General features: G+C 41.1%; 1 protein-coding gene across 5 annotated transcripts in view; it reads left to right on the top strand.

Annotated features, from left to right (window-relative positions):
• NDEL1 (nudE neurodevelopment protein 1 like 1) overlaps positions 1 to 26,644 on the top strand; it is a 37,541-nt gene extending 10,897 nt beyond the window's left edge. For 3 of the 5 annotated variants that reach the window (XM_024565023.4, XM_024565025.3, XM_045199187.3), the window contains exons 2-9: positions 3,783 to 3,880; positions 5,223 to 5,376; positions 6,581 to 6,729; positions 8,460 to 8,596; positions 11,347 to 11,520; positions 15,128 to 15,219; positions 19,084 to 19,235; positions 25,451 to 26,644. In XM_024565023.4, the coding sequence (XP_024420791.1) occupies positions 3,795 to 3,880; positions 5,223 to 5,376; positions 6,581 to 6,729; positions 8,460 to 8,596; positions 11,347 to 11,520; positions 15,128 to 15,219; positions 19,084 to 19,235; positions 25,451 to 25,544 (1,038 nt within the window). In that variant the 5' untranslated portion in view covers positions 3,783 to 3,794 and the 3' untranslated portion in view covers positions 25,545 to 26,644. Of the gene's footprint in view, positions 1 to 3,782; positions 3,881 to 5,222; positions 5,377 to 6,580; positions 6,730 to 8,459; positions 8,597 to 11,346; positions 11,521 to 15,127; positions 15,220 to 19,083; positions 19,236 to 22,317; positions 22,353 to 25,450 lie in introns of all 5 variants that reach the window. The other 2 variants (XM_024565026.4, XM_045199188.3) reach the window with 2 other exon arrangements.

The following is a 26,644-nucleotide window of genomic DNA, read 5'->3' as shown; positions in this document are numbered from 1 at the left end:
CAGAAATTGAGAATTTGAGCTGCACATTGATACATGGTTGGCAGTGTTCAAATGGCAAGTGGATCTGTCCAAATTTGAGGACCTCAGTGCCTATAGTTTCTCTGGGGCTGGATTCATAGGTTTTAAATGTAATCAGTATTTTGGGGGGCATTTTGGTGAAAGACCTTGTGTAGACATTCAGGTGACTCAGTGATTATTGCCTCACCCCTAGATAACTTCTCATGTCCTGTAATTATGTCTTCAACTGGGTTAATATGAAATATGTCCCTCTCCTTAAGGATACGTAGGTAATAAATCTCAGGAGTTATTGATACCATATGGTGATGCCTTTAAGTGCTTTGGATTTTGTTTTGAAATACAAATACGTCTTGCTGCTGGATTAGCCTCAATTTCATTCATACCTTACTACAAATTATTATAGTTACAAATAAGATTATTCCACCCTGACCAGCATGGCTCAGTGGGTTGGGTGATGTCCCACAAAGTGAAAGGTTGCTTGGTGGATTCCCGGTCAGGGCTCATGTCTGGGTTGTGGGCCAGGTCCCCGGTTGGAGGAGTGCAAGAGGCAACCAACTGATGTTTCTCTCCTCTTTCTCCCTCCTTTCCCTTCTCTCTAAAATAAAAATAAATAAAATCTTAAAAAAAATTATTCCCACATCTGAGAAAATAGAGTGGGAATTGGGAACCTTGATGAACGAATAGTATTATAAAATTAATCAGTGTTATTTACCAATCAGAAACATACATTTTTTCCTCTACCCCCTAAACCAACCTCTTACCCCAGAGCTGTCAGCCTGCTCCCTATGAGTCTGTCTTTATTTTGCTTCTTAGTTCAGTTTGTTGAGTAGATACCACATATGAGTGAAATCATATGGTATTTGTCTTTCTCTGACTGGCTTATTTCATTTAGCAAAATGTTCTCCAGGTCAATCCCTACTGTTGCAAAGGGTAAAATTATCTTCTTTTTTTTTATGGCTGAGTAGTAGTCCATTGTGTAAATGTCCCATAGTTGTTTTATCCGCTCATCTACTGATGGATCCTTGGGCTGCTTCCGTATCTTGGTGATTGTAAATAATGCTGCAGTGAACACAGGGGTGCTTGTTTTCTTTTGAATTAATGTTTCAGGTTTCTTTGGTTAGATTCCCAGAAGTGGAATTGTGGGGTCAAAAGGCAGTTCCATTTTTAATTTTTTAAGGTGTCTCCCAACTGCTTTCCACAGTGGCTGCACCAGTCTGCATTCCAGCCAACAGTGCAGAATGGGTTCCCTGTTCTCCACACCCTTGCCAGCACTTGTTGTTTGTTGATTTATTGATGATAGCCTTCTGACTGGTGTGAGGTGATACACATCACGGTTTTAATTTGCATTTCTCTGATGATTAGTGATGTTGAGCGTCTTTTCATATTGGCCATCAGTATGTCCTCTTTGGAGAAGTGTCTATTCAAGCGTCATTTTTTAATTGGGTTGTTTGGTTTTTTTGGTGTTGGGTTTTGTAAGTCTTTATAAAATTTGAATATTAACCCCTTATCAGATGTGTCAGTAAATGTGTTCTTCCACTCTGTGGGTTGTCTTTTGCTGATGGTTTCCTTTGCTGTACAAACCCTTTTTATTTTGATGCAGTCAGAAACATATTTGAAGATACATAAGTCTAGTCCAAACTCTCATTAGATAAAAAAAACTGAGCCTTTGAGAGCTTAAGCAGTTTGCCTGAGAATTTAAAGGTAGAATTGGAGCCCTAGAACCCAGTTTCAACAGCACTCCAGGTCTGTGTGGGTTTACATTTTAATGTGTTATCACGCTTCAAGGGTATCTCCAAGACTAAAATAATACAGAGAAAAATGTGCCAGTGTAGGGATAATTAGACTAGAGGAGGGTGCATTTGGTGCACTAAATATTTATTCAGTACTTAATAATGTTTGATACATAGTAGTAGTAGTAGTAGGCACTCAGTAAACATTTGCAAGCATTCTGTACTTTCTATAAACAAGGTGTTATGCTTGATGCCATGAAGAGATGAAAATATGGAAAGGATCTATTTCTTTCCAAAGGACTCTTAGGCTGATTGGTATTTTAAAATAATTGGAAGATTGACTAACAGAAGTCAAAGGTAGTAATAGATGGTGCGGTTAGGAGAGACTTGACTAGAACGGAAAACACTGCAGTAGGCCACAAAGGAATGCCACTAAGTGTGTATAATTACAAGTTAATTTTATTCAACTGGAAACCATTTTTGTACTTCTTTGGTGTGTACCTACCCTGAAATTGAAGTTCTGTGTTTGTTCTTGTCTGTGACTTGTTACTAAACCTTCACAAGTGGCATTCTGCACTTCAAGTTTTTGTTATTTACTTTTAAGCCTGGTCTTGAATTCTTGCTGCCTGGTATGGATTAGGTTGAATCAGTTCTGATTTAATTTAGTAGGTATATTGAGTATCTGCTGATGTGCAAGCAGTATGCTGGGGTAGAAATAAGTAAGAATAATACACAGCCTAATAAGGGCCATACAAGTGTAGGCTGTGTGGTAAATAACATTCACGGAAGCATGTGTGGCTGTAGAGGTAGCTGAGAGTGTGGAGATTTCAGTGCTCTCCAGGTGAGGATGGGAAAGGCTTTCTGGAAGAGATGACAGCTAGGTTTTAAAAGTTTGAAAAGGAGCTTTCCAAATACACAAGGAAGGGAGAGCCATTTGCAGGGGTGTCCAGCCTTTTGGCATCTTTGGGCCACACTGGAAGGAGGAGAGTTATCTTAGGCCATACGTTGAATACACAAACACTAATGAAAACTGGTGAGCTAAAAAAAAAGTTTTAAGTAAATTTACAATTTTGGGCTGAATTCATAACCACCCTGGGCCGCTTGCAGCCCACGGGCCGTGGGTTGGACATCCCCGATAGAGAAAACATTCAGAAGTGAAACGAGTGGTGTGTTAAGACAATTTTGAACATTATTGCTGGAATATAAAGTGGAATGCTCGGGGGAGGTGGCTATAGGAGGTAAGACTCCAACAGAACTTTGTTTCTTGAAGTTAGGCTTGAATCTAGGGGGAGCTCAATGTCTTTGGTATTCCATTTGTCCTCGGCCATCATTTGGGAGTTTTAGGTAGTCAGTCCAAATGCAAGGGTAATTAAGGAGCTTTTTCTCCCTCCCCTTTCTGAATTCTGTGGGAGAAAAACCAAGATGAAAGAACATTGAAGTTGGATGATTAGTGGATTTAATGGAGGAAGCTTTGGACTTAAAAGATAATTAACAGGAAGGTTTTGGAAATGTAATAATAGTAAATTATTGGGAATGTAGTATCTGCTCTCCTAATACCACCTCGCATGAAATGTTTCATGCAGGTGTTTTGAAGCAATTACACAACAGAGAAGGGCATGCAATAGCATCTACTCTAACAATAAGATTGTTTCTGTCACCTGATTCCCAGAAGAGCAGTTGGCTTTAAGCCCACTGCTGGCGCCCTGTGTGCAGGCTGATTCTGTAGGGCCGATTCCCTGGAACCTAGGGCTGGGACAAAAAGGCGCTACACCAAAGAACTTTGTTGATCTGCTCACCTATCATGAGCTGATCCTCAATATCGGTGGTCCCCAAGAGTGGGGAGGGAAGTGATTTTTGTGCCTGGGTTACAATAAAGAGTTAATCACTCTGAAAAAAAATTTAACCACTGTTAGTATTTTTCATGTTTATTTAACTCCAAAATGCTGCAGGTTTGGTGTTATCCCAGATTTCATACTTTTACTTAGGTTCCCATGTTCTCTATTAATTTGTAAGTTTGTTTTTAATATTTCACAGGCTTTCTTGATCATGGATGGTGAAGATATACCAAATTTTTCAAGTTTAAAGGAGGAAACTGCTTATTGGAAGGAACTGTCCTTAAAGTATAAACAAAGGTAATGTTGAAAAACATCCCAAAAAAGTAGAGGAGGGCATTTGGAATACACCGTCTCTAGCATGTGCATTTTAAAAATAAAACATAAAGCTAGAATTAGAGTTTCAGATTTGGGAGTGGGATTCTAGAAATAGTCATAACATTGTTATATTTAATAGTACAAAAATGCCATAAATCCTGTATTACTCAAATTGTTAAAATAGTAAAAAAACTTAGTGTCATTTGTGATTTTTTTTTCTGGTAGTTTACCTCCTTTTATGTTTATTACTCTCATTGACCATCTTTGGTCTGCTGCGTGTGCCCATTTCGGCCTCGTCAATTTGATCTTTGGGAAGTTCTGATAGGCTGTCTGGGGCTTCACACAGCAGACTTGAGTTCTCTGCAGGCAAGCGTTATTAGTGACTGGAGCCAGAAAAGTTTTCAGGGAGGGGAGAAGAGCTTCAGACACATGGGGAATTTTTAAAAATCTCAATTATTTTAATTAGTTGGGAGAACTTTTACGTAATTTTTTGAGAACCAAAGTTTGTCTTAAATTTCATTATAAAATGGAATTTTTCTAAAAATATATATAGATTTTTTTCTACTGTGGTTAAAGGAGTTTTCTAAGCCTTGTCAAACCTTTTACTGTTATTTCATTGTTATTGCTGAAGCCAGTTATATTGTACCAGTGGATATAAAAGGTGTCTATGGCAGGAGTGCTTAATCGTTTTTTGTGCCATAGACACCTTAATAATCTGGGGAAGCCTAGACCCCTTCTCAGAATAATGTCTTGCCCTGGCTGGTGTTGCTCAGTGGACTGAGTGCTGGCCTGCGAACTGAAAGGTTGCAGGTTTGATTCCTAGTGAGGGCATATGCCTGGGTTGTGGGCCAGGTCCCCAGCTTGGGGGCGTGTGAGAGGTAACCAATCAGCCCGATCGATTTCTCTCCCTTTTTTTCCCTCCCTTCCCCTATCTCTAAAAGTATATGCAATCTTAAGATAAAAGAATAATGTCTTTAAATGCATAAAATCAAATAACAGAATTACAAAGGAAACCAATTATATTGAAAAAATTATATTGAAAACTTATACCACTTATTTGTGATAAAGTAATTGCCTTCTTTAATAATACGTTAAATAAAGAGCTAGGGAGTATATAAAATATAAAGCCTTTTAGGGCCTATAAATAATTTTCATTGAGTCTCAAATATAGGGTAAGAGACATAAAACAGATTGTCTTTATTATTTAATATATTTTATTATAGCATAGCATTTAGGCAAAAATTCTCAAATTGATATATAATAATCTTTAACATGATTCTTATGGCCTGCTACAACTCATCTTTCCCACTTTGTTTTTGATTAGCTTCCAGGAAGCTCGGGATGAGCTAGTTGAATTTCAGGAAGGAAGCAGAGAATTAGAAGCAGAGTTGGAGGCACAGTTAGTACAGGCTGAACAAAGAAATAGAGACTTGCAAGCTGATAACCAAAGACTGAAATACGAAGTGGAAGCGTTAAAGGTAATTGTGGTTGTAGGAGCTCTGGTGTCTAATGTACGTGGTTTTATTAAAGTGAGAAATGTAGCCCTGGCTGGGTGGCTTAGTTGGTTGGAGCATTGTTCCGTGCACCAACAGTTGCAGGGTCCATCCCTGGCTAGGGCACGCATCTAGGTTGTGGGTTCACTCCCTGGTTGGGACATGTATGGGAGACAACCCACTGATGTTTCTCACATCAATTTCTCTCTCTCTCTCTCTCTCTCCCCCCCCTCCTTCCTCCCCCTCTCTCCCCTTCTCCTCCCTTCTCCCCTTCTCCCTTTCTCTCTCCCCTCTCCTTTCTCCCCCTACCTCTCTCCCTCCCTTCCCCCACCTCTCTCCCTCCTCCCTCTCCTTTCCTTCCTCCCTTCCTCTCTCTCTGAAATCAATGAACACATCCTTGGGTGAGGATTTTTTAAAAAATGAGAAATATGTTTGTTTAAGGGGAGCTTAAGAGCAGCAGGGTACAAAAAACAAAAAGAGGCTTAATTTTGTAGTTCCTGTAATTTTCAGAAGCTGACTGATTATTTGTTTTGAAATATTACTTTATTTTGTGGCACTTGAAAATTATGTCTGTATGAAGTATACACATTTATTTCATTATTGTTCATAGTCCCTTTAGTTTTAGAGTTTAGTTTGGATTTAAAGATTGCTTTCTAAAAAGGAATTTTCAGAAGTAAAAGGATTAGCCCCTTTTGCTGTTCTTAACCACCTGCCTTAGTGAAACGCGTGGAGATTTTCAGTGTCTGGGGAGTAGGTGGTTTTGTGGGGGGTGGGGGTGGGGTGTGGGGGTATGGGGGATAGGGAGTGGGTAGGTAAGGGGCAGGGAATTTGAACTCCGTTGGTTTACTTCTTTGTGCTCACCCTGAGCTGCATTCAGCCTGAGAACCCAGAAGTTCCCCTACCGTGTTTGGGGTTTTCGAGGCAATGGCTTTATTATTTTACTTCTTTTCAAAGAGATCATTATTAGATTCTGAAAGGAGAATGGTTGACTATTTAAATTTTATATGAGTTAAGGCAGTTGGAATGAATGTGTAATTGTTTTTAAATATTGTAAAAAGAAGAGGTACCATCAACTTGGATTGTGGGTGAACTCCTTGGATTTTTCCTCCCCTTTAACTTGGGTTGCATCCTTTATTAAAGAAAACTATGTATTAATGACAAATACTTTTTTGTATACTCATGCCTTTAGGAGAAACTAGAACACCAATATGCACAGAGCTACAAGCAAGTCTCAGTGTTAGAAGATGATTTAAGTCAGACTCGAGCCATTAAGGAGCAGTTGCATAAGTACGTGAGAGAGCTGGAGCAGGCCAACGATGACCTCGAGCGAGCAAAAAGGTGAACAATGGGCATTTTGTTAGAATAACCAAAGTTGGCAGCCAGTGATTGAAATATATGTCTTTAGGTTCAACCTATTGCCTAGGTCTTAGTCCCACAACACTTCCTGTTGGTACTCGTCACGTTGGTACTCATCACGTTGAAACTAACCAGAAACCTTTACGTCCCCGAGAATGCCCTTCTAAGCTTTTCTTTCCAGTTTTCTTTTTCCCGTCTTTCCTGTACCATTGTTGTTCCTGCTGGCTGTTCATTAAAACATGTCTCTCTCATTCCTTTATCTTTCCCTGTCTGTTCTCCATACTACCACACTTTTTTGTAGGATCTCCCATGTTATACCTGATTTCTGCAGTTATTTCCTAGCCAACCTGTCTTTAAATTTTTACTCCTTTTTATTCTCTTCTGTTTTAATACTGACCAATGAATTTTGTCAAAATACTGCTTTCATTACAATTTTGCTGAGTAACTGTTAGTGGCTTGCTGTTACTGTTGTCAAGCTTTCACATATCTGTAAACTAGTTATTTCTTAACCATTCCAAATTAATTCCTCTCACTTTATCCCTATTACTTTACTATCTGGTAGTTCTTTCCATAATATGTGAGTGACTTTTAAATGCCTAACATGCTGCTAGAATTGAAGATACAAAGATAAACCAGTTATTGCCCTTGGGTGCAACAGGTACAGACATTCCATGTGGTAGATACTCCAGTAAAAAGAGTGTACAAGTTGCTCTGGGGCCTAGAGCAGGGAGCAGCTAAAGTACCCTGGGGGGACTGGGGAAGCAGAGCCTAGAAGGAGAAATAGACATTAACCAGGGGAAGAGGGAGATGTAAAGGCAGAGAGGCAGGAAAGTGTGTGAGGTATTAATGTTTTACTTTGATTGAAATGTACAGAGACGTGGCTGAACAAGATGTGGCTGGAAGGTGGTTGAGGCAAGGTTGTGAAGAACCTTGTGTGTGATGTTTGGTAGTCATTCTTTAGGCAATGAGGGTCTCTTTAAGGATTTTTTAAACAAAACAGTAATAGCTGATTGTGATTTGAGAAGATAATACCGAGGAATTGGAATGGAGAGGAAGAGATGTAACGACCATTTAGGAGTAATCCAGGTGATGGGTGGAGAGTTAAGCCAGGGCAGAAGATTGAAGGAGAGCAAATGGAATTGAGAGAGATTTTGACAGTTGACAGGACTTCATAAACTTCGACGTGGCATTATGAGAACTGACTTGAGGTTACAGAATTTTACAATATACCTGTAGCAGGTAGTGGGCATATATAGGTACGTGTTAATGTTTGTTGAATAAAGGAGTAAGATGAGAAATGCAGGAAGAAGAAAAGGGTTGGTAGGCAGAAAGTAAGTGGAGTGGGACCTGGCACTTTGTGTTTTAAACAAATCCTTAGTTAATTTTTACCTTACTCTAAAAAACTATTGAAAAATTTTCCTGATTAAAATTTTCTTGTTTAAAATCCAGTGGGGAGATATAAGTAGCACAGTAAGTGGCCTTCCTTTAAGGAACTTTAAAGAATTTAGATGGGACTTTAGGAGAAGTGAATATATTTAATGGCCCTAAATGATAGGGACACTAAATGCCACCAGAGCTTAGAGGGAGCGAGATCATTCTCTTTCAACTGGCCAGCCTTTCTAGGTCAGGAAATGATACGAGATAGACTAACAGTTTCCTTTCCTATTACCTATTTGCACAATATTAATTCATGGATTCTAAATTTTTTTTAGGGCAACAATAGTTTCACTGGAAGACTTTGAACAAAGGCTAAATCAGGCCATTGAACGAAATGCATTTTTAGAAAGTGAACTTGATGAGAAGGAATCTTTGTTGGTCTCTGTACAGAGGTTAAAGGATGAAGCAAGAGGTAAACTTTATAACCTAAACTAAACCTTACTGTCCCTCAGCCAGAGCTCTAAGCCAGCTTCAGGACCAACTTGTTAAAGCTCTGTATCTATATATTTTGTGAGACTCTATGCTAAGTACTTTTAATCTGTTAACTTACTTAATACCTGCATCATCATCTCTAGGAGGTACGTATTATCATCCCTGTTTTATAGGCATACAACTGAGGCGCAGGGAGTTTGCATTTTGTCTGAAGTCTATAGCCTGTCAGTTGGTCTGTTTCAAACCCTGGCCTGTTTTCCAAAGCCTAAACCACTACCACTGTGCACGTACTGAATGCTTAGTTTGAGTTTTTCCCCCTTTGTGCTTCTACCTGGATAATTTCGTTATATACATAATAGCATGTACACATGTTGCCATTTACATATTATATATAGTGAATGTGTACTTTGCTTTAAAATTCTCCCTCCCTCCCTCTTTTTCAAAAATGCATGGTATCATTCAAAATATTACAAAGAAGAAAATAAAAATTGGTGCCAATCTGTTTATCTTGGGAGAACCCACTAACAGTTTCGTGTTTTTTTCCATATATATATAATTGGGACCATACTACATATACATATATATTTTCTGCCTTACCTTTTTCACTACTTAATAAACTAGGGATTAAGTGAATATAATCCATGCCATTAAAAAAATTTTTTTTTTTGAGAAATATTCCATCTTTTCTTTTAAAGGTTTTATTTATTTATTTTTAGAGAAAGGGGAAGGGAAGCAGAAGGAGAGGGAGAGAAACATCAATGTGTGGTTATCTCTTACACGTCCCCTGCTGGGGACCTGGCCTGCAACCCAGGCATGTGCTCTGACTGGGAGTCGAACCAGTGACTCTTTGGTTTGCAGAATGGCACTGAATCCACTGAGCCACACCAGCCAGGGCTAAAAAATCTTTTAAAACAAGTTTTTAAAAATGTTGCATGGTATTTATTATATATATATATATATTTTATGGGATCTTTATTATGGTGGTTAATATTTTGCTCTAAGTACTACTGTGAATAGGATTCTTGTATTTAATATTTAAGAGCAGCTTTGATAATTTCTTTAGAATAAATTCTTAGAAGCAACAAATGATGTAAAAGACACTGCTAAATTACTTTTTAGATAAGTTGGTATGTTTACACTCCCTGTGGCCGTGATTGAGAGTGTCCTTTTCACACTGGTAGTTAGCATTGTGAATAATAAAAATAGTTTTAAAAATATTTAAAAATCCATTTGATAGCTGAAAGTGGTATCTCTCTTTTAAATTTGTAGTTATTTGATTTCGTGGAACTTTTTGGTCCAATGTTTACAAATAGTTTTTTCATGCCTATTTTTCTTTTTGGAGAACTTTATCTGAAGAACTTCTCATAATTTGTATCATGTATAAAATATTAACTGTATTTTATTTATTTATTTACAGTTGTGGTCAAAAACACATAACATAAAATTTACCACGTTAACCATTTTTAAGTATATGATTCAGCAGTGTTAACTACATCACAGTGTTGTGTAACAGCTCTCTAGAATCTTTTTTTGTTGCAAAATTGAAACTGTACCCATTGAGGAACAACTCCCCATTTTTCCTTTTTCTCCAACCCCTGGCAACTACAATTCTGCATTTTGTTGTTGTGTTTTAAATACCTTACATAAGTGAAATCATACTTTTGAAGTACTTGTCTTTTTGTGACTGGCTTATTTTACTCAGCATAATATCCTAAAGGTTCATCAAGGTTCATCCATATGGTGGCATGTGTCAGAATTTCCTTTTGTTATAAGGCTGAATGATATTCCCTAGTGAGTGTGTGTGTGTTTGTGTATATGTGTACAGCACACAATTTGATCCATTTATCTGTATGGACACTTGGGTTGCTTCCACCTATTGGCTATTGTGAATAATGCTGCATTGAACACGGATGCGCAAATATCTCTTGGAGAGCTTATTTATTTATTTATTTTTAAATAATGCCTACTTATTTTTACAGAGAGGGGAAGGGTGAGAGAAAGAGAGGGAGAGAAACATCAATGTGTAGTTGCCTCTCACACACCCCAACTGGGAATTAAACTAGCGACCCTTTGGTTTGCAGGCCAGTGCTCAGTCCACTGAGCCACATCAGCCAGGACTGGAGATCTTGTTTTGAATTCTTTTGGATTTGTACCCCCAAACGGGATAACTTTGTATCCTTTTTTTTTATCATAAGCAAGTATTCTGTAGGTCAGTTGCATACCTGGAAAAGAAGACATTAATTTTGGGTTGAAAATTCAACTTTGAAAGCAAGAAAAAAATTACAACTATTCTGTCTTCTTTTCTAAAACAAAATATTTCATGGTGACAATAAAAAATCCCAACCCATTTAAAATGATAAAAATGCACTTTATTGATTTTTGCAATGAAAATACAACATTACTACATCATTTCAAAGTAAAAGCAAGTGAGTGTTAAAGAACATTCATCTTTGTGCCACACATGTTCACTTTAGGCTCTGCCTTGTTTCCTTTTGCGTGTGGGCATAGATAACTGTTCTCTTAGGTTACAGCATTTTTTGGTTATAGCATTTTTAAATTGTAAAAGATCATTTAGACAATAGGGTTACCACATTTATTCCTCTAGAAATAAAAATTTATACTTGAGAAATAATCATTTAGGAAGAATGACTTTATGGCATTTTAGATGTGACTTTGTTTTATGTATTTGCTTCCTCTAGTGAGTATTACTACCTTTGCAACATTTTACAGATTTAAGACAAGAACTAGCCGTTCGGGAAAGACAACAGGAAGTAACCAGAAAATCGGCCCCCAGTTCTCCAACTCTAGACTGTGAAAAGACGGATTCTGCTGTCCAGGCCTCACTGTCATTACCAGCTACTCCTGTTGGCAAAGGAACAGAGAACAGTTTTCCTTCACCAAAAGGTTTGTAATGTCTTTTTGACCCTATGGTAGATTATCACCTTAAGAGGGTTTGCTGATGAAGCAGGGACTGCTAAGGTGTAAGCAATAATTTCAGTTTAAAAGTTGGTTAAATCTAGCCCTGTGTATAGAAGAAGGAATTATTTTCCTAGGCTACTCGGATATAGGAAATGAGAATGATGCTACATTTAAGACATGAGCAACTTAATAAGTTGAGATTTTGAAAAGTTGAAGGTTTTAAAGATAAGTTTATTTTTGAGTTATAGCAGTAATGTATATTCATGTAGAAAAATTTAAAAACAAAATAAAAGATAAAAGCCATCTGTTATCTTACTGCTTAAAGTTAACTACTCTTAACACTGGATTTTTTCCTATTGTATGTGCTTATTTGTGTTTGTGCCCACCTCCTTGTTACACACACATTTTGGGATTATATTTAAACACAGTTTTATTTCTTGCTTTTGCCACTTAACATATCACAGGGAGACTAGAAGCCTTTACACGTGGGACGTACAGAGACGCGAGTTACCGGACTCGAGTAGGATCGGCCTAGACAGACGTGTGCGTTCTAACACGCCTCCGTAGCTGCTATTTTCATAAGCGACATTTAGAGTTACTGTTGAGTAGTTCATAGGGAATATTCCTTTTGCCATCATCCAGTGTGTTTTTTAATCTTGATAAGCAGGAAAACCATTTAGTAGCCACTAGAATAGACCCTTAGAATGGAACCCTGAAGCTCCCCAGTTCGAATTTACTTAGTTTTTGCAGCTCATGGATCATATTCCAGCTACTCCCACTCCCCTGTACTTTGTTCTCTCCAAACGGAAGCATCTTTCTACCCCCTTTTTAAATATAGGACTCTCCCTTCGCAGCGATAGAAGGCTTCCTGTCTGAGCGGTCTGGGCATAAGCTCTCTGTGTCTGTGCTGACCATTACGGTAGCCCCTAGCTTCATGCAGCTATTTCAATTGAAATTTTTACTAATTTACTATGAATTAAAATTAAAAAATCAGTTTTTGGTTGCATTTGTCACATCTCACTTGCTCCGTAACCCTTGAGTAGAGAATTCATCCCGTTTTCTCCCCGTTACAAGATGAAATTGGGGAAGGTGTGTGAGAACGCTGAGCCGTCAGTAGGAAGCAGGTAGCGCGTGGATTGCAGCCGTCGTCAGAGGCTTTCACTGCCCATTTTTCGGAACAGTCCTTGTGTATTTGAGGCCCTCAGAATTACTAACATTTGAGAATTAACAAAGCTTTGCTTTTATGTTACTGATTAGAATTCTGCAGATAATTTCTGAAAATTCCTTATTTGAGCACTTATCAGAGTAGTCAGGAACTTAAAGTAAGGTAACTCCAGAGGGAGGTGTACATTCTTTCATAGCTCATTAGAGTTTTCATGTAAGAACTTGGGGTGGGGAGTGTCAGTAGGACACGGAGCTTAGTCCGGCACAGAATTAAGATAGGTCACCCCTACGGCAGTGATATTTGCCCAAATAGACACCGTTTTGGACTGGAATGGACAGCATAAACTTTTACCAACCTGAGCTGCTGTGTGCCGGGTCACTGCAGTTTTGTGACGAGGCGGCCAGCACAGACATCAGAGCAGCAGGTCAGAGAAATCGGTGGCAGGGTGGAAGAGCTGATCTCTGGAATGGTCTGTTTTTAATGGCATTGTATTAATATAATTCACTATAAAACACAGATTTAATATCCAAAGTAAAAAATTTGAGAATAGGGAAAACTGAGATCCAGAAATCCCTGCCAAGGGAAGTACAGTTATTATATGCTGTGCGTTATTCTATTTTTTTTGTTTAAGATTTTATTTATTTATTTTTAGACAGAGGGGACAGGAGAGAGAAAGAGAGGGAGAGAAACATCAATGTGTGGTTACCTCTCACACACCCCCTGCTGGGGGCCTGGCCTTCATCCCAGGCATGTACCCTGACTGGGAATTGAACCATTGACCCTTTGGTTCACAGGCCGGTGCTCAACCCACTGAGCCACACCAGCCAGGGCCTGTGTGTTATTCTAGATGCTGGGAGTATAGCGGTGAGTAGGACAAAGTCCCTACCTTCAATGAGTTTACATTCTAGAGGACAAGGACAGTAAACAGCAGCAGAGGCACAAGCATTTTATGTGCCTACTAGCATTCTCTAGAAAACGTAAAAAAATAATAGCTAACATTTATTGAGCACTTACTATGCTAGGCATTTTAAAGGTAGGTTAACTAATTTAAACTTCACAACAACTTTATGAGGTAAATTCATTATTAGCTTCTTTTACATACGGGTAACTTACTCAAAGGTCGCACAGTTATTAAATGGCAGTGATGGATTTGTATCTAGCAGTTTCACTCGAGCTCTTAGCCATTATGCTACATCATCTCAAAAATAAATGGAAGAAGCGTGCACAGTTGAAAACCTTTGCTGAGGGGCATGGACAGAGCATGAATAAATGCCACGCTCATCATGGGTCTGAATGGGAAGACTCAATTTTGTTGCAGTATCCATTCTCCCCTAATCAATCGATAATTTAAATTTTTAATAAAAATCTCAACAGGATTTTTTAAGTTGTCAAGTTGATTTTAAAGTTAGTCTGGAAGATTAAATGTGTAAGAATAGCCAAGAAAAGTTTGAAATAGGTTAATAATGAGAAGAGGCTTTGCCCTTCAACATGACAAAATTTATTTTAACACTAATAACTAAAGCAGCATCTTTCTGGTGTAGTAGACTAACAATTTAATGGGACTTGAAATATATAGGGAACTCAGTACATGGTTTTAGTGCCATTTCAGATAAATTTTTTTCAGTAAGTAGTATTCGGACAATTGACTATCCGTTTGGAGGAAGAATATGTAAATATTTGATGAGTTAAATGACCTAAGTGTAAAAAAATTTTAGGAAACCATTAGGAGAAAAATATGAGGAACATTTTTTATAATATTGAGATGAGGGAGCCAAAGGCTTCCTCCCCGAAACACAAAGTTTAAAGATAAAAGACACACTGAGAAATACGGCATACATATGTACGTACGTAAGAGACAGGGTGAACATCTGTAACGTATTTTGCCCTTGCTCATTGATTAAAGGAAAGACAACCCAGTAGAAACAAGTGCAAAGGTTAAAACTGAGATTTCCAGAAGAGATTCAAATGACTAGTTATTAAGGAAATACAAATTTAAACAAAATGACTATCAAATTTTGCAAAAAAAAAAAAAGGTCCAGTATTATTGAGGACACCACCATACAAATTGCTAATACTGAAATGACCTTTGCAGAGAGCATTCTGGTGGTCGGTATCTGTTAGGGTGAACCAAACAGGCATCGTGTCCTCTGACCCTGCAGTCCTAATTCTAGGGATCTCTTCTTCAGAAATACTTGTCTGGATGTTTTAAGTATCTATGTCCTTGTAGCATTATAATGATGTAAACTTGTATATAATCTAAATATCCACCAATTGGAGAAGAGTTGAACATATGGTATCTCCACGTTATACTTTATCTGTAGCTTGGAATATTATATTGAGTGTTGACATTGAGTGTATACTGCTTTGTAATAACAACGAAACCCAAACTGCATGTGTAATAATCACCTGTGTTTTATTTTTCTCTAGCTATACCAAACGGTTTTGGTACCAGTCCACTAACTCCTTCAGCTAGGATATCAGCACTAAACATTGTGGGGGATCTCTTACGGAAAGTAGGGGTAAGCATTCAGTTATTTATCACTAGGTGTTTCAGTTGCCAAGGTATTGGATTACTTCTTAATTTTAAGTGTGGGAAGGAAAAAGGATACCTTTCTGTCATAAAGGCTGTGATTAAGCTGAGAAGCCAAAGCATCCAGTGACCAGCTGGGTTGGGGCCAGATAAACTCCAGGGCTTGGGCTTGAAGTATCTCTACAGAAAGCCCAGCATGCTGAGCTCCTACGTTTCCGCTGGGAATTCTTCGTGTTCTCCCATGGCTCTTTCTATAAGACCATGATCCTTCATTTTTTCCTAAAATACTTCCTGCTGTAGGTCTTATACCTCCTTCCAATCCTATACTCTGCTGTTGTCTCCCATCCTCCTGGTTATCCCTGACCTTTCTCTCTGTAGGCCTTTAGCATGGCCTGTGGCATGATTTGCTGCTCTTTGTGGCATCTGCCTGCTCCTTCGCCACCTCAGCTTCAGTGCCATCTCCTTGGCTCCGACTTGTATTCCAGATCGGTTTGGCTTTTGAAACATTAAACTAATTTTTCTGCTTATTCGGTTTTTGCTCTGTATAGTACCCTTTGACCTTATCAAGAGAGTAGTACTCTGTTTTTCTTAGCGATCTCTTGCTTTTACTTTGTTCCTGTTCATCTGTGATCCTGCAGATTGCTTGCTTTGTTACTGTTGCTCACGGTGCTTTTGGCCGTGGAGGAGACCTGCCATCTGGATCAGTCAAGGAATTGGACGTCTCCTTTCCCTCATCCGGATTACCGGAAACAATAATGTTAGTATAACTGTTTGGATTTAAGCCACTATAAAGTTATCATTAGTCATTTCCCCTTTTATTTCCCTCATGACTTCAGCTCTCTACTCAATAATCTACCCCTGTAACTTCCCACCATCCAATATCCCTTCACTTATTTTTTTGTGTGAGACGCTTTTTGAAAAAAGAAGTTGCATTATACTTTCTATGAAGAAGAAATGAGAGGCCAGGATACAGGTCTCTTGTTTACCTTTTCTGGCTTTTATAGAATTATTTTTAATCATCAGATTGACTCTAAACTGCATTTTAAGGTTGCTGTAAAGAGTAATGTGCGCAAGCCGCTCATATAGTACACAGAGGAGTTTTTCCCCATTTGTTGTCAGAGTTATGGTATTTATTTCTACAGCTTGAAATAAAGTGTCTATATTTTGACTTACCAATTTTAAGCAAAAAGATGAATTTAACTCATATCCTTCCAATGTTTTATTTTTTGTCTTGTTAGGGTTTTTTTTGTAATTCTAAATATAAAACATCTGTTTTTGAATTTGTTAGATTATATCTCAACTCCTCACTGTGTGTCTCTCTCTGTACCTTCTTGAGCTCTTCATTGGTTGGTTCTGAAAACTGAAAATTAGTCAGGAGCATCAGTAATATCATGCCCGTGTATATATTTCTGCATAATCACAGAGGAGGAGCTGGCCTTGCAGATCATTTTATGTGTGCTGTTCAGCAGATGGTTCGAGCATTTTGTTCTTTATCATTTACTCAAAATCATGACAGGTTTTTTGTGTGTGTCAGAGCTGACTTGTATGCCTTTTTCTTCTTTTCCTAGTGTTTCAATTTTTTGTGGATAGAAAAAATAAAGTCTCTGCGATATCTCATACCTTCCAGCTTCTTATTCCCCCTCTGTGCCGCAAACTCCGGTATGCTTGGAGGGCTGCTGCACCACTGTCATCTGTGAATGTCTCTTCAGTATGTGCTCGTGGATTGGCACTGACTATTCTGGAACCCCAAGTTGTCATCTGTCTTTGTCTTACTTCTTTTGCTTTAGTACCATAAGTAAATAAACTATTCAGAAATGGTGCATGAAAGTTGAACTTGGAGGCCTTGCATGGTTTACCTATTCAGCCTGTCTTACGATGTCATCAAAACTTTGGTCTGCCTACCTCCAGCTCCTGCATACTTCTGACTATTTCCTTTCCCACTTTTTTGCACTCGTTTATCCACTGACTAGAACTACCTAGAAGCCTCGTCCCTACTTTGGCACCATCTTCCACTGAGGAGTCAAGGCCATCTGATTTAAAGTTTTGTTTTCTTCTTTTTCCTTCTTTTATTATTCTCTGATTATTTATTACCTCTGTAGCTATTCTTCCTTTTTATTTCAGTGGTAAAATACCATTCCTGCCCATGGCTAATTTTGTCCTTGTGTGCTTTGGATCCCATTCCTTCCAGACTTCTCATCTTCATGTCTCCTGCATCTTTAGCTTTTCACCCCATGTATGTAATATTTGCATGTGATATTTCTATAATACTTAGTATGCACTTTTTTATCTTAGAAAGCAAAAGTAAAAGCAGCTCTTCTTTCTTTTACCCTCCACCTCTCTTTACCCATCATCCTGTTTCCTTTCTTCCTTTGCCAGCCAAGCTTTTCGAAAGCGCGTCTCCATTTATTGTGAGCACCGGTGACTGCAGGCGCTCTTCCCCAGACGTCCCAGTCTGGGCTCTGTCCCTGCGCTCCCCACTCAGATTGCTCATTGATGATCTCGGTGTTGTCAGACACAGTGATACTGTTTTGTCCTGATTTTATTTGAAATATTCAACACCAATGTTGGGGTGGGGTGGGGTGAGGTGGGGTGGGGGATGCATTCTTTCCTCTGCTCCTCTGATGCTGTGTCATGTCTGCTTCCTGTCTTCCTGCCTGTTCCTCTGCCATCTTGTTGGGTCTTCATCTGCCTGTCCTTTCATTGTTGATTTTTTTCAGAGCTCTGTCTTTGATTTCCTCATCTTTTATTTGCAACTATGATTTTGCCTACTACCTGGTGCAGATATCCTCTGAATCTTGATTTCTAGGCCACTTTTTTCTCTCGAGGGCCAGACCCAGTACTTGTGCTCGGGCGCCTCAGACGCAGTGTGTGCCAGCTACATAACTGGTGCTCAGCACATGTTTGAGTGAATGAGTGTCTCAAACATAGGAAATTTATGGCTCTCAATTTTTACTATGTGTACGAATAACAAGTTGCTGAAATAATGCTTCTTTAAATCTTATTCCTAATCCCTTGGTGTCATGGATAATAGAAATGGACTATTTTTTTGCCTTTTTTAGGGGTTTGAGTTTATTTGTGGGAAAGGGGGTGTTGGTGGTGGCTGTGTGTGATGGAAATAGATGAGGTAGTCCTGTCTTCTTCATGTCATCTGTTTGTAGAGCCTGGCACTGGCCAGGTGCTGTGGTGACAGGTGCTAAGAAGGGCACCCAATTTAGAGGTAAGTGCTAAAGGCCTGGTGTCATTTTCAGGTGAATTATTTAATTGTAGACAACAGGTGTCAGTTAGACATTACACTGTGTTCTAAGAAGTAGAATAACTCTTAACTTCACATGAGGTGTTGTAAATGCTCTTATCCATTCAAATGCATTAGAAAGAACTAACCTGAAATGCTATAGGAAGAATTGGCCGCTTTAAAGAATTCTCAAATGATATTTTGGCATTCTAAGTGCTCCCCAGACAGCCCCCTTCCACACCCATACTCACCCTGCCCCCTACCCCAACTAGCCAGCTAACAGAACAGCGCACAACTCAGAAAGGCATCACGGATGGCAGCGAGAGACCTGGGGTCCGTCTCTGCCACAGTTTTCTTATATGAGTGAGGATTATATTTGCGTCCCGCAGTAATACAGAGAGGAATAAGAATAAGTAAACTATGCTGAGCTCATTAGAAAGGACGTCAGCATAAACATTTCCTTTTCCTACTAGAAAGGTGATTATGGATTCTGGCTTCAGTAGCCACCATTATCAACTCAGAGAGTGAGGTTTGAGTCTTGAAATAGAAATGGTTTGACATGCATATTTTTATATGCAGATACTGTTTTGACAACCAAATCATTCCTTCTTCCCTTTGTAGGCTTTAGAATCCAAATTAGCAGCTTGCAGGAATTTTGCAAAGGACCAAGCATCACGAAAATCCTATATGTCAGGGAATGTTAACTGTGGGGTGATGAATAGCAACGGCACAAAGTTCTCTAGATCAGGGCATACGTCTTTCTTCGACAAAGGGTAAGTCTTGGGAATTTTAAATCATTTTTTTGAGTGGTAAAGTTACACATTTATTAAGTGAGCTTGTTCAAGTTTTGAAAAGGTAAACACAGTTTGATAAATTTACCTGAAGCCTGTTATCATTCGAGTCTCAGGGGACATGAAATCTGTTGTCTTCTAGTCCCAATGGAGTCTGTTGCCCTGGTAACCCTGACTCTGAAACTTCTGTCCTAGGAAGCAGACGCTTGAAAGGTAGCAGTGCGAGGCTCTGGGGATTACAAATGCCTTTGACACAGTCCTTGTTCCCCAGGTGCTTACAGGCTAGTAGACTTTCCTGACAAATACAGGGTGAGGCAAAAGTAGGTTTATAGTTGTTTGTATGGAAAATAATACAATAATAAATAATTCAAGAATAAACTGTGTTTCACATACAACTGTGAACCTACTTTCGCCTCCCCTGTATTTAAGGGTAGAAGAAAACACTGTAATTATGTATATGTGCAAACCTCCAACAAACCTGTGTGAAGATTTTAGAAAAATATAAAACCACTGGATCAAATATAGTTTAGGAGATACCACTTTTGCATTATGTAAAGATGGTTTTTGAGGAATTGAGAATTTTAACAAGTGTCTTAAGATTGAAGCAGTGGTATATTTTCAGTACAAACAAATTTCAGTTGGTTTCAGCAGGAGTATATGAAGTAAAAGGTGTTTTTTGTTTTCACACTTTTTTGCATCTTTATGGTTATTTCTAAGCATGTAAAATCATATTTTTATGTCTTTATGCTTTTAAAAATGTATGGGATTATACTTCAAATATTGTTCCACAACATGCCTATCATGATTTATATTGCCAGTATCTTTTTATATCAGTAATATTGTCCTACCTCAATTAAAAAAAATAAAACATTGCATGCTTATACTCCTTTACGGGTGTGCCTCAACTTAGGTAACGAGTTAGACCTGTGGCCTGGGGATGCTGCCCACCTGCGCTGCGAAGGCAGCTATTACTAGAACAGCGCCTGAGGCACCGGACCCCTCGCCCCTGTCTCTGTTTAGAGTCATAGAAGCTGCTCATTCTTGTTCTGTGAAAGCAACTCAGATTCAACTCTAGAAATTGTCACAGTTTCATAAAGGAGCTTGTATGTTCTGCTTTCCTCAAAAATTGTGGCATATTTATGGAGGACCCGATTTGGTGCCCAGTCCAGTCTAAAACTCTTCCTATGTCCACCCTTGTGGAATGGAGTGTTCTGGCTTCTCTTCCTTTAGATAATTCAATCTCAGTATACATAGTTCATTAAGGAGCACATTTTAAAACATCAGTGAATAAATCAGAACGTTATTCTAGCCATTGGGATCCCTCAGGGGGAGTAAGTATAAAATTAATTTTGCTCAGGTTTAGGAGTTTTAGGCAACTTTGAGGGATGCTTATTTTTATACTATAATAGTAAAGGGAATAAACAGGTATTTGGCACTAAAACCGCCATTTACCTCGCAGGGTACGGGGAAAGTTTAAAGATAGTCTTCCTGAGTGTTAGAAAGTGCCTAATTATTTTTTTTCTGCAACCTGTAAGGACCTCCAATAGAGTAGTTACTACTTTCTATCTGGAATCCAGTTTCTTGCCTTGGGTACCTTATGATGTGAGAATAGGCATGGACCAGAAATGGATTGGTTGGATGGATGGCTTTGCATGTAGCAAGTCCTTAGAATAGTCCTGATGAAGGAGGGATAATATTGTCAGTCAGGCTCGCTGCTCCTGTCTTCATGAGACACTGGCTTCTGCTTGACCCCTGATGCAGAGCAGCAGGGCAGTGACTGCCCAGAGGTGCGCCCAGTCCTGGGTAGGATTCAGAGCAACCTGGACCCAGGCGCGGGCCTGGGGCACGTGGTGGAGCCCCTCCATCCCCTGAGAAGCACCTAGATGCGGACATAGGCTTTATTTCCTGAACTGCACCTGGAAATATACTTCCTGATGGAAAGTTATAGATGATACTTAGTTTTGGTTTAAATAGTACAGATTTTTAACTGTATTGTTTCTCTTAAGAATTAAATATGCTTTTGTGCGTTGGTGTTTGCTTGGGCGTTTAGTTTACATGATAAATGGACTGTGTATGCACACTCAGATATTAACCTGTGGCTGTAGCTGCATTGGTCTACTTGCCATGTTCCTGAGGATAGCTTCTTTTACAGGTTTTGCTCTGTTCTTACTTCCTTGCTGCTTTACTTTGATTCTGCTTTCCTTCTGGCCTACCTGGCTTTACCTCTGGCCCTTCTTCCTGCCGACCTACTGACTAGATAAAAACCACGATGGCATTTACCAGCCAGCTGCAAAAGAAAGGGGGAACATTCTAACTCCCAGCTCCATTATTAAATGTCAGGTTAAAGAAGAAATGGCAGTTCTTAGACTATGTGCGGCCTCAGGATGAGGAAAAACTCTTCATTTTAAAGTCTGTGGCTCCAGAACGCGCCTGCCCTACCTCTCACTCCCAAGGAGTGTGTCTGTAGCATGTCACCAATTTTCCTAGCGCTCCTGGAGACTGAGAGGGCCGTCGTTTGGAGCAGGGTGACTCAAAGCCTGTTTGTGCGTGTGCACGCGTGGGAATAGACATACACACCCAGCCCTCCCGCCTCCCTCCAAATCTGCAGGTGCCGTGAGGCCTTTCTGCATTGAAAACCTTATTATTATATATTAACTTTATGGGATTTGAAAACATCTGTAAGTTCTGGTTATGTGAGGGCTTCTTGGAATCAGGACTTTATCCAGTCTGCGATCACCTCTGTGAGTTCCTGAAATGCGGGGGCTGCCGGGGCCTCCCTCCCAGACGTTGCTCTGTTCCTTCCAGCCACTCACAGCCCTTACGTCACTCACCTGGCAGGACACAAATTCTTGTGGGTGTAGGCACTTCAGTTCTCTCCAAAACATTCTTTTTTGCTCCATAGCTTGTATTTAGTTCCTTATGTATCACTTACCCTAATTTTGTAAACCCGTTAGATTTTTGGGGGGCTGTGTGTAGGTAGGTGGGCATACACTAATTTTAGGGCATGTTGTGAAAGTAGTATTTGTATTGCTGTTTAATGTTTTTTTCCTTTTTTTTTTATTAGGCAAGAAAAAGTCATATTTCCCACATTGTTCATGGGTAACTGAACTTGTTTGCTGTGCTCTTTTTTGTTCTTTTCCAATCATGGTGTGTGGTGGAAGACACGTTAACCGACTGGTTTTACTAACTGCATGGGGCTGACTTTGCTGTAACCAACTTACAGCACATACCTGAGCTGTCAGGTTCCTGTGTGACCTGACTGTATACAGTTGTTACTGGTTCAGCTGCGCAGAACAGACACTCGTTAGTCGTGGCGGTTCTGGGGCACTTGTGCACCGCAGGCCTGGCGGCGCTCTCGGTGTGCGGTCAGGTCAGGTGCTGTGGTGGTGACGCTAGGGGTCAGGCTGGGGGTCAGGCTCACCGGCAGGCCCTGGGGCCACATTTGACTGTCTTTGTGGGACTGGGGCTCTTCCTGTTACTCGGTGCCTCATGTTATTTCAAAGCAGGAACTAATGATTATGGAGCCTTGCTGTGTGGGGTCTCTCCCCTCCGCAGTCACTCTTGTTTCCCAAAGTACATTGGAAGGGTAGATGCCTTCCTTTGCCATGTTTAGGAAGGTACGTTTCAGTTTGTAGAGCCTGGAGCAGGCACTGCAGCTGGCTGGAGCGTGCTGTCTTCCATTTACCCATCCAGCTAGGGAGACTAGGGTGCGGAGTGTCTGCCTGCTCTCCTGAACCGGCTCCAGCCCACTCATGCTCCGCTCTGCTGCCTTCTCCGGTGTGCTCGAGCTGCTTCTCTGATGGATTCGGTGTCCATGCTTCATCTCCGTTGTGTTCGGTTTATTGTCCTGACTAGCTTCCACATGTGCCTTGGTTCTTTCCCCCTTTTTACTTTTCTGTTGCTATTTTCCAGCTGACCTTAGTTTCTTTTTTCAGCTGGATTCTCCATTTTTCAGACGCTTTAACTAGATTTAAGTGATAAGACCATGGAATTTCATAGCATCTGTAGCCTTTTTTTGCATGATGATTCCCAGATCTTTATCTCCATCCCTGCCTGTTCTCTTTCCATTCATTCCTGTGTGGTCCACTGGGACGTCCCCCTCCACTCTGTTGAGTGTGGTGAGTGTGGAGGTGTGTCTTCTCTCCCTTTTCGCAGCTTGGCAGTTCCCTGAAGGTACCTCACCAGACTGACAGTCCTACCTCTGGGGTCAGCTTTCTCCTCCCTTGAGCCTTTTACTTCCCACTTCTTGACTCAGGAAAGAAGTGCTGGGTGAGACCTAGCAGGTTGCTATTCTCTCTCTCTATTCTACCCACCTGCAAACCAGAACTTCATTCGCACTCGTACAGAGAAAGGGTTTTCCTGGTTGCTCGTTTCCCCTTTGTATTCCGGGTTGTGCTGCTGCTTTTTCCATTAGAGCTGACCTGCACTGGGAGCACCAAAGTGGTCGCTCACTGAGGGCTGTCAGGTGTCCTCTGGCCAGGAGGATCCTGCAAAAGGATAATGGCCTGGACATCTGGAGGCAGGTCATGAGCCCTGCTTCCCCATTGGCGGGCTCACAGGTGAACTCAGGTGAATGGCTGGACCTTCTCCTGCTTTGGTTCTCTTAGCAGCACAACCACGGGGATGAACTTCATGGCCTCTGAAGGTCCACGTAACTTGAAAATGCTGACTCTCAGTCCTAAACCTGCGTGAGGAGCCAGAGGAGGCACAGACATAGCGTTGGGAGTGTAGGGAGGGATGATTTAAAGTTTTCAAATGCGATGAGGCTCAAATATCCGACCTCCCCAACCCCGTGAAGAAAAGGGGAACCCTGGCTGTGCATCACTGAGGTAGGACAGTGTGTGGCAGGAGAAGTTACCTGTCAGAGCCCCTCCTGTTGCTCTTGGCCTGTGTGTGGAGGCTTGTTTCACACTCGAAGTCCATCCTCTGAGGTTAGTTTCTTCAGGCATTAACTCTGTTTCTTCTGAGTAGTCGAACTCCTTGCATGCCTGTTTTTCTGTGAGATTGCACTTGCCTCAGTGTATAGAACAGTTAGCCTTTGTGGGGAAAATGTGTGCATTTTTGATAAGAGAAACTCTCCATGAGTCTGTATGCAACTCTCTAGACCCCTGTGATGGGGGGCAGTGGTGAGCAGGTGTGATGCAGTGTGGCCTTTGCGGTTGGCTGCATTGCCCCAACTGCTGGTGGGACAGCATTTCTTAGGAAGCTATTCAAGATGGGAGGGCAGGAGTGCCTTCCTGAGGGAGGGTCCAGACCTTGCTCTCACTCCCTCCCTGCTTCTGTGGCTGCACTGCCAGGCGGCTGGGGCTGGGGCTGGGGCTGGGGCTGGGGCTGGGGCTGGGGCTGGGGCTGGGGCTGGGGCGCTCTGCCTCGTGGGGCTTGGGGCTGGGTCCTCCTTGGGCTGGCCGCTCATCAGTCACCAGAGAAGCCTACCATCTGGCTTTGCTTGCTTATCAACTTAAAAAAGTTAGTTTTCCTCCTTTATTAAGATATTTATGTATATTTAGATTTGGAAAACAATAAAAAAGTATAAAGTAGTAAACAAAATTTACCCACAACCTCAGAGGGAGGAAAAGTAACTGTTGTTAAATTTTCCTTCTACAATATATATGATTTTATGTACACGTGTGTGTGTGAGGATCCCCACATGTTCTAGATTTAGCTACATAGATAGAGGTACCCGTCTCTAGTCTGGAATCTGGAATATATGCTACTTCTGTTTTTTTCTCCACATCATTGAACACATACAATTTGGTAACCTTTTCTACCTACCATTAATTACATTCTGGATATTTTTCCATGCTATTGAAGAACTCTGGAATTTGTTTTTAATGGTTGTATACTATTTCATCATTTAGTTGTACCATTATTGATTTAGCTAGTTCCCTATTGGCAGACATTTAGACCTGTTCTGTGGGAAAAAATCAGGGTTGTGGCTGCAGTGGCCGGTGAGGAGTTGCTGAGAATGGGGCCCATAGTCTCGTTACCCGAGGACACCCACTGAACCCTCAAGTCTCTGACCAACTGATGCGTCCTAGGAGCCACTCTTCCCTTGGGCCGTCAGGATGCTGCTGCGGGCCAGGAAGAGAAATAGTTTTAGAGAGCAAATGAATTTCTTGCTGTGTGTCGAGTGATTTTTAAATGACAGTCTCTCTTTCTCTTCCCCCTTCCCTTCTCTCCTCTGGTCACCCCCACAGGGCAGTAAACGGCTTTGACCCAGCTCCTCCTCCTCCTGGTCTGGGCTCCTCACGCCCCTCATCGGCACCGGGTATGCTGCCTCTCAGTGTGTGAGTGCCCAGCCTCCAGGTGGGGGCTCCTGCCCTCCTCCATCAACCCAGGACACCCACGCCTCACCCTTCGGCGCCTGGGCCCGGCCTGCGCCCCTCTGTCTGCCTCCCCAGGGCCGGCAGAGGGCGGGCTGCATGCAGTGGCGGCTGCTAGGCCCTGCCCGGCCCCAGGACTCTGCGCGATATCAATACTGGCTATTTTCTCTTCTCGCCGTAGTGCCGTTGGTTTCACATGATTGCACTTTGTGGGTCACACAGTGATACATACGTGTATTACTTGGTCTCCGGATACAGAAGTACCTGTTCATCACACCTGCCTCAGCCTCCACCCTGCAGTACTGATAGGGTTTAGTTGTATTTAGGACATTGCAAATCTGCTAGAAGTTCTCTCCCAAATCAGGTCAACGTGCGCCTTCCTGAGCTCCCACCTGAGCATCTTCAGTGCTCACGATCATGTGTCCCCAGCTCCGCCCCACAGAGTTTGGGCCTGTTGCTGGCAGTCAGTCAGGTCATTGAGTTAGGGAGCATTTGCCGCACCTTCTGATTTGACTTCAGCAGTTGTCATCCCGTAGACCTGCCCCCCCAGAGCAGGGGCCTCCGGGGCCTGGGCACAAACAGGCCTGGGCCACTGTGCTGTCTCCTCCTCCTCCGGGTGCCTCAGACCAGGGGTGGAGGTGGGGGCAGTTCTGGTCCTTCAGTTAAGTGACGGCTTCACAGCTTTTTTGTTTTGTCTTCTGAGGGCCTCTCCAGTCTGGGTAGGAAGGAGAGAGTGGCCTGATTCCAGGGGCTGGCTGGTGCCGGCTCCGGGGGGCAGACTGGGTGGCTGTCCCTGTGTGTCCTTTGATTGCTCTCATGCTGCGTTTACTGTTTACATTTGTTTTATTGTACATAGGTTTGTAAACATTATTGCCTAAGATATTTGTATATAACTTGGGCTTTGTAGCTTTTATTTATTCGGAACTCATATGGCATGTTAATGACTTATGATGGTGTCCTACTCTGGGCAGCTGTATAGGATCATCATGTGGTTAAAAACAAAGGAAAATACTTCCCCTCAAAAAAAATCTTTTAATGTGGAAAAAATAAATTTCACACAAAAAAGTA

This window comes from Desmodus rotundus, chromosome 9 (assembly GCF_022682495.2).
Source record: "Desmodus rotundus isolate HL8 chromosome 9, HLdesRot8A.1, whole genome shotgun sequence".
NCBI classification, from domain to species: Eukaryota; Metazoa; Chordata; class Mammalia; order Chiroptera; family Phyllostomidae; genus Desmodus; species Desmodus rotundus.
The sequence above is the reverse complement of the archived record's forward strand: the minus strand, read 5'-3'. Positions and strand labels throughout refer to the sequence as shown.